This window comes from Taeniopygia guttata, chromosome 8 (genome assembly GCF_048771995.1).
Source record: "Taeniopygia guttata chromosome 8, bTaeGut7.mat, whole genome shotgun sequence".
Lineage (NCBI taxonomy): Eukaryota > Metazoa > Chordata > Aves > Passeriformes > Estrildidae > Taeniopygia > Taeniopygia guttata.
Genome location: NC_133033.1, coordinates 31,988,297 through 31,998,897, shown reverse-complemented (window position 1 = coordinate 31,998,897; position 10,601 = coordinate 31,988,297). Strand labels below are relative to the sequence as shown.

Sequence of the window (10,601 nt, the reverse complement as noted above, 5' to 3'; positions counted from 1 at the left end):
ACTGGGGTTAACTAGTCCGTGCTGCTGATCCTCTGTAAGAAAAAACAAACCTGCAGCCCACCTCCCACAGCACAAACCTTTTGTTCTTCCCACTACTTCTTGCCCTGGGTAGAGCAGCTTGGCAAGTGCTCATTAACAAAGCAAGGCCATTAACTTGACTAAGTTAAGCTGTTTCTTTAAAAAAAGGTCTCTTAAGCTGCACAGCTGGCTGCAGGAAGAGCTGCACAGCCTCTGCTGCTGAGCTCTCCCTGTGTCTTATCTACAGCCAGGACACAGGTACAAGAAAGATTTCCCCAGGAAAATAAACACAAGACCAAGAGATCGAAGTACAGTGTTTGTTTGCAGTTTAAGAGTAATTTATTTTTGGTTAAAAAAAATTGCACAAGATTTGTTTTGTTGTTGTTCCCTGTTGCATGGACTTGTTCAGGAAAATTGAAGGTTGATACTGAAATGCAGTTGTGGGAGGCAGGGCTGGGGTGTCTGGAGAGCAGGGACTGTGCAGTGGAGTTTCTATCCTGTGCATCTCTGCCCCCTTGGTAATGTGGCTGCTGCAGGCTTCCAGCTGCCCAGCTGCTGGTTAACAGCATCTAGTGCACCTCAAGCTTTTGCTGCTCTTTTGCTTTTTCCTCCAGAAGCAGTTGATTCAGTGCATGGTTTGGCTCAAACAGCAGACACCAAGGAAGCCAGCCCCATGCTTTAGCAAGTGTGGAGGCTCAGACCATCCACTGGTTGGAAGGATCAGGGCAGGGCTATATCCTGGTCCCTCCCTGACCAGCCCAGGGGTGATCTGAATGATGATTTTGGGGAGCCCTTGAAATTCAGACGTAGCTCTGAACTCCCCAAAGCCTGGATCTGGAGATGTGTGTGATCCAAAGCTCACATTTTCCTGCCAGTTCTCTGGTTGCCCTCACCTGAAGAGTTACCTGCTATGCTTTCTGGAGAAAAGCCTTCCTGCAGGAAGCCCTGCAAAGCCCCCACACCAGGTAGGCTGTACTCTGATGGTGCTCGCTGCCTCCGTGCTTCTGCTTGTTTGCCTGAGCCTCTGGCCTCCCACTGTGCCTCCCTTTACTCTGTGGTTTTTTTTTTTTTTTTTTTTTTTAATTCCTCCAGGCAGCACCACCCTGCCTCCAGGGCTGCTCCTGCCTCTGGATCACAGCACCTGCATGGGCTTCTTTGGCCACCCGGTGAGTGTGGAGGCAGGAGGGCTGAGAAAAGCACTTGGATGGGAAAAGGAGGGAAGGAAAAAGGAGTAATATAACTGCAGTGCTAGTTCTCCAGGATCTTGGCTAGACTGGGAGCTCGGGACAGAGATCAGAGCTATTTCTGTGTTTCCTAGCATGACATGTGGCAAATCCTAATTTTTATACCATTATATGTTGCTTCCTGTTTTGGAGTAGAAGGGAGTCACTAATTTCAATGGTGACAAAGCAAACTGGAAAATAAGGCACATATGGGGTCAATTACGGGCTCCTGTGTGAGGAGGAGCCCAGCCTCATGGCTGTTCCCAGCACAAAACCCTGTGACATGCAGCCAAACCCTGTGACGTGATGTGACCATCACAGCCCTGCCTGCACTGGACAAAACAGGCTGCACTGGGACCGGGTGGCACAAGCAGCTGCTTCCAGCTGGTGGCTTTGTCCTCCAAGTGAGGGGAAGGTGGCATCACCCTTGCCTGGGCTGGAAGCAGCTGTGCACTGCAGCTCTGTCCCGGTTTGCCCACGTGGGTTTGGCTGCTTGTTCCCCAGATGTCTGGCTCTGGCTGGCAGCTCTGGTCTGCTCCAGCAGCCTAAGAACTGGAAGAAAATGGAAGGAAGACATCCAGTGTACAGACAGGGCAAAACCCAGATGTGATGAGGCTTCTCATCACACACATGCATCCCCCAGTGGAAAAAGAGATGGGGAAGACAGCCTGGTGGGGCAGAGAGTGGGGAGCACAGGAGCCTCCCAGCTCAAGGGACATAGGATGGGAACACAAGCCAAGGTGGGGAGGTGGGAAGCAGAGCAGGGATGAGAGCTGTGTGTGGTCCTGTTAGCTGCTGTGCCCGGCTGAACAGTCTTTCCAAGGAACATGAGGATGGAGAGTTGCATAGTCTGGCTGTATAATGTATCCTTGTGTAAGGAATGACTGTGCATGTGGAATTTACTTTGCTTCTACAGCACATTCAAAATCCCAGAGCTGGTCAGCCTGGTAGCCGTACAGAAACATTCAGTGCAGCACACAGAGCTGGCATCAGCTGGGGCAACACGTGCTCATGGGTCTGTGTGTGTCTGACACATGGCACAAGGGCTGCAGAGAGAGGTGATGGCTGAGTGTGCCAGGAAACCATGTCTGCTGCTTCAGTGCTGCTTCCATGTCCCCGGTCCTGCTCCAGAGGGGCCTTTGGTCCTGCTCTTCTTTAGTAGTCATTTAATAAATAACTCTAATGCCCATAGCAAAGCTTTTACACAGCCTCAGGTTGTGTCTCCGCTCTTGCAGTAGCATGGTGGGCTCTTTAATGGCAAGTTTGTATAAAACAGTCTTTCAAGGAAGATGCTTTTTAAGTGCTGGTGCAAAAGGGCTGGTCTGGCAGCCTCCTCTCTCCTTCCTGCCTCTAGCCCAGGTGGCAAGGCATCCTTCTGCTGTGCTGCCTTAGGATGGTGTCTGAGGTCTCTAAGGTTGGGCTGAGGGCATCTAGCTTCAGGTGCTGGTAGAGGCTTTGGTTTGGTGGCCTGGTAGATGGCACATCTTTGAGCTGTGGGGTAACTCAGCTTTGTGTCTATAAAGCGAGTTGGGTTTGGAGCCTAGGCAGTGAAGCTGTGCCACCTCCATGGCAGGGCAAGCAAAGGAGGTGTGTCTGGGCCTGCTCCACTCACAGCTGTGTTGTACAGGAGGAGTGTGCAGGTGGCTTGGTCCGTGGGTGAAGGTGGTCCTGTGCACCCCTGTCCATGCCACAGCGTGTTTGCTGGCAGGTGAGTGCAGAGGGAGAGACTCGCACCCCCCTGGCTGTGTGCCAGCCCCCCTGGCACTGTGTGCACTGTGCTCGTGGCAGGAGGTACGTAGGACCAGGTGGCAGGTCACCCCTGTGTGCTCACCTGTCCTTTGCAGGGGTCTCTGCCCTGGGGCATGCTGTCATGATGGGGGAGAAGAGGCTTGCACAACCTGTGCCTTGTTTCCTGTTGGCCCTTCAGCATGCTGGGGTCAGCCTCTGTCAAAAGTCACCACAAAGTGGCAGCAGCTTTGGCACCTCCTCGCCCCTCCTGGTGCACAGGTGAAAGGAATGGTGGCATCTCAGAGGAGAGGACCCGCACACCCTCCTGTCTGCTAGATGGGCAAGGAGGGTCTCTTGTCCAACAAGAGCAGCTTGGGCTGAGCTGAGATCCACAGGTCCTCTTCATCCTGCTTCTTCTTCTTCTTCTTTTTCTTCTTGTTCCTCTCGGCATGCAGCTGCCCATTGCTGCTGGGGCCCCCTTTGCCTGTGCTTTCTCCCCTCCGTCTGCAGAAGCAGCAGTGGCAGCAGATGAAAAGGAAGGCGAGGAGGACAACGAAGGGCAGACCCAGGAGCACGGCCAGGCAGACGGTGTTGAAGACACCTTCCTCATGCTTGGTACGGATGAGCTCCAAGATGGAATTAAAGAAAGAGCTGATCTTCTGCTGCATGTCAGCTCCTGAGCAGGCTGCCTGTACTGCTCCCTCTGCTTGAAAGACACCTTGGGATATGCTCAGCTCCTGTAAGCAGCTAGTGGGCTCCACAAGAGTCCTTGGATGGTGCCTGCAGAGACAAGAAGCCATATGGATCAGGTGCCTGATCCCTCAGCAGTTTTCTCCATGGAGCTGCCACAAGAGCCTAAGCCTCAGCAGAGTAAGATGTCTCCTGCCTTAGAGGGGCCTGGAGCCATGGGGGATGGACTGTGCTGCCTGCTATGTCCCTTTGGGTGTCTACATCTGAGAAACACAGCCTCCTGTCTCCTGGGGTTTGTTCTGGATTGGGGGGGATGGGTGAGGAGGGCTTTGGGCATTCCTGCTTGCCTAGAAATTTAGCCAAGCACAAATCCTGCCCCTTTGGATTTACACATCAGTCATGGCTGAGCAATCACAGCATGGAGCTCTTATTAGCCCTTTGTAGGGCTTGTTCCATAGCAGATGAAATACTGTCTACGGGAGAAGCTTTGCCTGATATGGGCCATTGTGGAGACACAGTACTGCCACAGGAGCCAGGACTCCACATGTCACAGGTCCCTCCTTATTCCCAGTCCTGGGACAGGGTATCTTTGGCCAGGCTGTTTCTCAGGGTGCATGGTGTGGGATGGGCAGCACAGAGGCAGGGTCTGTTCCTGCTGCCCTGGGCACTGCCAGCAGGTTTGGTGTGGGGGCTGCGGCTGAACCACCTGTGTTTTGGATGAGGACTGTGGTCAGTGGGACTCACGGGTGATGCTCAGTCAGTAGAGCCCAGTGGGCAGCCCTGCACCCACAGCTGCTTCCATGTACCCAGGGCTGGCCACAAAGGCAGCAGCAGGGGAGGATAAGGGTTGGCTGGGGTGGAGGAGTTGCTGCTGCTGTGCCTCACCTGGGAATTGCTCCAAGGGCTTGGGTAGGGCTGAGAAGCATTTCTGTGGCTTGACGTAAGGTTTTCCTCTTCCCTCAGGGAGGGAGAGGTGCTGCTGAGTGCCAGGGCTCTCAGGGAAGCCCTCCTGCAGGGGCAGGGAGCTGCTGCCTCTGCTCACATCTTTCTTCCCCTCCTGTGGCCAGGCAAAGCATCTGAGTAGAGCAGGGGCCTTTGTGCTGCCAGTTTGCAGTTCTGGTTCAACACAGGGGTCACTAAATTAGAGGTTGTACAGATGAAGAGCTGGCAGGGGCAGTATCAGGATCCAACACCCTATTTCCCCCTTGCTCAGCATTTTACAGCAGTGTCTTTGCCAGCCTTTGGGATTCAAGCCCTGCAGCCTCTTGAGGGAATGCTTAAATCCTCAAGTGCCCAGGAGGGGAAACTGAGGCACAGTAAAAGGAAAACCAACAGTTTCATGTAACAAAAACTTGAGAGGTACAGCCTGAACACCAAGGGTGTCCTAGAGGAGTTGCTCCACTTGTCCCCTGTGACTCTTTATCTTTTCTTCTGGCAGCTCTCACAGAGCTCACGGACCGCGAGGGAGGGAGAGGAAGGGGATCCAGGCTGCTTTTGGCTGAATCCTCCTTGTCTACAGCACTGCCCTTCCTTGCTTTGCATCTCATTTATTCCTTGTTTGGCACCTGCTAAGGGATGCTCTCTTGTATGGAGTGGTTTAGGGTTCTCCAGCTAGCACCACTGTGCTTCCTTCTGCCTCACTGTGCATTACACCTCACTCTTAAAGGAAGATCAAGCCACCAGCCTCACCCAAAAAAGCAACCACAGGTCCCACCCAGCCCTAACCACAGCTCTTGTGATGCTGCTTGGGCAGGAACTCCTGGGCAGCCCCCCAAAAAAGCAGCTCCCAAGGGAAAACCTGCCTTCCAAAATGCTGTCCTGGGACTTACAAAACTGTACAGGGCCTGGTTTCACTGATCTCCCCTGGCTGCTGGCTTTTGGACCCTACTGTCAGGACCTCAAGTGCTGAATCCCTCAGCATAGATGCCAAGCTCTTGATTTGGGATTCCACAAGTGCTCAGATTCTGTTGAAAATAAGAGGTTTATCAGTGTCCCTCAGAAACAGACTGATCACTGTGGATTTATTGTTTCAATTTACACAAGCACACAGCTGAGCTGGCCCCAGTTAGCTGGTGGTTTCTCTTTTGAACATGAATTTCTCTGGGTGCCTTCCTAAAAAAATTCTCATTTAAGATTTGCCAAATGAAATGCATGTGGGAGGTGGTTTTGACTTTGGCTGGAAGAAGTTTATTATGATTATTGTTATCAGTGTTATTACTGGGGTTTTGTCCAGTCTGCTGCATCAAAACTGGCTGTTCCTCACATTCCCTCATTCCACTACTCAAGAGAGGACAGAAATATCATCAGTGTCTGAGAAATCATAGGCTACCACTCAGGGACTCAAATCTCATACAACTTCTGCCTAACCCCTGCCTGGAACCAACTGAGAGCATCCCAGATGTGCTTTTGCTCACAGGGGAGATAAATGAGAGCCATTTCTTAAAGCCTGCTCCCTGTCCTGACCGTCATCTTCACCTAGGTGGTTTTTTTGGGGGCAGCTGTAGTAAAGGTTATACTGCAACATAAATAAACAGAGCAGCTTTCCTTCAGTGCAATCATCCACGTGGTGCAGGTTTGCCACTTATCCATAAGTATCCTGACAGCTCATTATCCAGGCAGGAATACAGGATGCTATGATATGCTGGACTCCAAAAAAGAAGTAAAAATCTCAAACAATCCCCAAATAACAATTGCCTTAATTTCAGACAAAACAGGATGTACAGTTTTATTCCTGCACTGAACTGCTTTATATTTATTGCCTCTAAACTTCTGGGTAGGGAAGGAGGGCTGGAACTTCCTTTTAAACTTGTAATTAATTGTTTGCAGGGGAAAAAAGAACAGGGAGAAGGAAAAAAAAAAAAAACCAGCAAAGCCCTTTGATATGTTTCCACTTTAAACTGAGCTGAATGCATTGCAGAGGCCCTGGCTGATTGTCACTGGGAAGTGTCCAGCTGGGGACATGTGGCCACCCTGGGCAAGCAGAATGTGTATCCCTTGGAAGGGGAAGGTGGAGGTACCTGCCCCTACCCTGAGCAAGAAGCACCCAAATCCCAGGGCCATCTTCCAGCATGGCCATGCAACTGGTTTTCAAATGCCTTTTCTTTCTGCTGTGTGCATTGCTTTTTGTTTTGTAGATGAAGGGATGTCTGTGTGCTAAATAATGGGATTCTTCAGTTTCATATAAAAAAATGGGAGAGGAAGGGAAAACAGAAAAACTGATGTGTTTGGAGGCGGCAGCTCCAAGGGCAGAGGGGTTACCCAAGGCCACCCATTGCTAGCTGAAAACCTAAGAGCACCATGAGGAGCTGCATTTAGGAATATCCCTGGTGCTGCTCAATTTGGTGTGACTTCTTCCCTTAGAGAGGGGATGGACATGGAGAGCTGCTTACACGCTATGGTCTGGGATGGGTGTGAACCGCTTGCTGCAACCATGTGGAGCTGCCATTGGGAGGTCACCTGTTTTTTGGGTCATGATATGGGACCAAAAAACAGAGCCAGGGAGGTACTGGGAGACAGGGCTGTGTCTCAGGGAGAGCTGTGAAGCGTCCTGCTAAATGAGCTCTTTGTTTTTGGTGCTGGCAGAGCCAGGGGAAAGCTGACATGGAAACTTGCCTGGGAACTCCTGTGGCCAGGGATGGATAGCTCCAACTGATGGCAGCTCTGCACGACAGGGCTTTGTGCCACTTGTGTAAGTTTTAATCAACGTTGCACATCCAGCACGAGGTTCTTTAATCCACACTGGCTTCGAAAGAGCTGGTTTGCAAGGGTGGGGAGCATCTGCCACTCCTCTGCAGTTATGGGAGGCCGTGGGTGGAAAACAAGGTCCTTTTGAGGGATGGCTTGCAATGGCACCACAAACCGTTGGCATGCAGGGCTTGCCTGGCTCAGCTGGAGGGGTAAAGGCTGCCAGTCTGTGTGTGGGGAAACCAAAACAGAGGGTGTTGCCTTGGCAATGCTGCCTTGTCCACATCCTGCGTGCTGCAGAGCAACCACAGTGACTGGGGATGGAGGTAGAGTTTGCAGAAAAGCTGCAGTTTACTGGAAACTGCTATGCTGTGTCACTGTGGCAAGGGGGAGAGAACTGGAGGTCATTTTGCTAGTTAAGTTCTTTAGGCCCAACCCTCAACAAGCTTTTGTGTCTTCATGAAGTTCCCTCCAACCTAACAAAGCTCAACCTGCTCCCCTCAGCTGAGATGCTGCCTGACTCAGGCAGGAGCATAGCTGCTCTAAGGTGCTCCCTGCATCCACAGTGAGAGCAGTGGCAGCTCTGGGGGCAACTGACCTGTGGGGTGTGCCTCAAGTATTTCTGGATTATTTCAACACTCCTGTGCTCTGTGGCCAGCTGCAACTCAGGGCTTGTGGAGGCGACATGAAATCAACTGACCTACAGCCACCCCCCTTTCCTTAACGCAGATGAGACAACACTTTGTGCAGTTGATGCTAAGGAGTGCAAAGCAGGAATCGCATTATTAAACAACCATTTCCTTCTGTTACTGGCTTTATGTCAGCTTTATACCAACTTTCCATTGCAGTGACAGCTGTGGTTCAGGCAGGGAGAGGCTAATTTCTGTTACAGCCTGTGAGCTCCTGATCCACCCAGCCCAGCAGAGACACAGCTATGCTGTCACACAGTGGCATCTATTTTCCCTGCTTGCACCTGCAGACTTAAAGGAAAACTGGATGAAACCTGACACCGAGGGTGAGCAGTTTCCTTAGCAGGGATTGCACGTTGCTGTTTCGGAAATGGTGACTAAGAAGGGTTTTGCCGCCGAACTCGCAGCAGGCTACAGAGACCTTCCTCAAACGTAAAAGACAAACACCAAAAGCCACCACCCAGCAAACACGACCAGCTGAAGCTTCATCTCCTTCCCACCATCAAACCTTCCTGCCAGAAGCCACGCGTAAATGCTTTCATTCCCTAAAGCGAGCGATTTGGAAAACTACTGATACGGATGTTGGATAACAGGGTTAAAGTGAAACTATTTTGCAAGCTGCTGCCTGGAGCCCACTCGTCAGCACCGTCTGCACACGCGCGGCTGCCGTCGGCTCCGGAATCACCGAGACTGTGGCCAAAAGATCAGTTCTGAGTTTAGGTGAGCATTGGCTCCGGAATCACCGAGACTGTGGCCAAAAGATCAGTTCTGAGTTTAGGTGAGCGCCACTGTCATCCCTGGATGCACTGGGAGCTCCTCAGAGCCGTCCTGGGCCCCCCCAAACTACGGAACGGGCAGCGCTGTCTGTCCGGGCGGGCAGCAGCCCCCAGCCGTGGCCCTCCCTGGGGTCGATCACTTGGGCTTTTGGCTACGAGAGGCTCAGGGGGCTGCCAGAGAAACAGTGGATGCCCCATCCCTGGAAGTGTTCAGGGTCAGGCAGGACGGGGCTTGGAACAACTTGGTCTAATGGATGGTGTCCCTGCCCATGGCAAGGGGGGTGGAACGAGGTGTCCTTAAAGTCCCTTCCAATCAAACCGCTGTAGGATTCTGTGGTATTCAAAACGTGTGTGTGGAGCTCGGCTGCCCCAAAACCCCGGGTGCCAAGCAGACAGCCCCAGACACAGGTCCCCTCAGAGCTGCTGCCCACTCATCGCTCTTTCCCCACTCCCCATTCTCACCCCCTCCCCCGGGCGGCGCGAAGCAGATGATGTGGCCTTTAAAAAAAAACAAAACAAAACAAAACAAAAAAAACAAAAAACAAAAAAAAAAAACAAAAAACAAAAAACAAAACAAAACAAAAAAAAAAAAAAAACAAAAAAAAAAAAACGAATAAAAGGCGAGAAAAGCCCTGGATTTGAGTACCACAGCACCGAGGATAACGCCTGGGGAAGCCCAGCCCCGGCATCCCCCTCCCGGCTGCTCCCGGAGCCCAGACCTACCTCTGCTCCGCGGCCCCGTCCCGCCCGCCGGTCGCGGAGTGCGGCGGGGCCGGGAACGGGGAACGGGGAACGGGCCGGCGCGTCCCGCCCGCCCCCGCCCCCGGCCGGCCCCGCTCCGCCCGCCCCACCTGCGCTCCCCGCCCCTCCGGCAGCCCCACACTGCGGGGACACACCCTGGGGGGCGCGGGCCGGGCTGCCAGAGGGGCGGGGACGGGCACAAACCAGCCCCGAACCTGCCGTGGGGAAGAGGGAGGGTAGCAAGTGTGTGGCTTTGGTGCAGCCCAGGTTGTCCCAGAAGTGTTTTTGGGAGACGACAGGGTGGGCTTCAGGGTGGTGATGCCGCTGCTGTGGTGGGGAGGGCAGGGTAGAGCTCCAGCTCCCCGAGAGCAGTGCCAGGAGTACCGTCCTGGACCCTCTCACCTCCACCCAGCACGCCATAGCAGCCCCCTGCGTGTTGTCGCTGCTGCACTGCCATCGCACCCACCCCCTGTCCCTGGAAGGGGACACTGCAGCCAGGCAGGAGGTGATGGAGCATCCCCTGGGACTGCCTGAGGTGATGCAGCATCCAGGGGCGTTATGGATGCTGTACAACCGTGGATAATGCTGGGTGTTTCAACCTGGGAAGGCACTCCTGGCTATACAGAAGTGGTGTATTATTACTATTAGTGGTGGCCTTGGCATTGCTGGGTTAAGAGTCAGACTTGATGGCCTGAGGGGGCTTTTTTGACTTGAATGATTCTGTGATTCAAATTTTCAAACTGTGATCCCAGGATTGCCACACTCACCCTTCACTTGCTACTTTTTCTCCCACTTGTTTCTTTTTTAATACCATGGCAGTGATATCCAGAAATTGCTGAACCCCGGCTGCTTTCCAGTCCAGAGCTCTATGGCCTCCACACAGTGTTGTGATGCTGACAGCTGGGCAAGCTGCAACTAGAAAAATGTTCTGCTGGAATTCTTCTGGTTGGACTGAGTCCTTTTGAATTGCAAAATCCCTACATTTGCCCTCCTTACCCTCCTTCATGCTCCAGAGCCAGTGGCTTGGCTTTACCGCTTCAGCCTTGGTGCTG

At 52.7% G+C, this 10,601-nt stretch overlaps 1 protein-coding gene across 1 annotated transcript; it reads right to left on the bottom strand.

The window, feature by feature from the left end:
• Nucleotides 1–327: 327 nt before the first annotated feature.
• KIAA0040 (KIAA0040 ortholog) lies at nucleotides 328–9,671 on the bottom strand. The gene is made up of 2 exons (XM_072932979.1): nucleotides 9,532–9,671; nucleotides 328–3,749 (listed from the first exon to the last, which is right to left on the bottom strand). Exon 2 carries the CDS (start codon nucleotides 3,635–3,637, stop codon nucleotides 3,302–3,304), a length of 336 nt encoding a protein of 111 aa, XP_072789080.1. The 5' UTR covers nucleotides 3,638–3,749; nucleotides 9,532–9,671; the 3' UTR covers nucleotides 328–3,301.
• Between the last annotated feature and the right edge of the window lie 930 nt (nucleotides 9,672–10,601).

Coding starts and splice junctions, on each gene's coding strand:
- KIAA0040 (XM_072932979.1), bottom strand. CDS start 3,637: ATGCAGCAGAAGATCAGCTCTTTCTTTAATTCCATCTTGGAGCTCATC.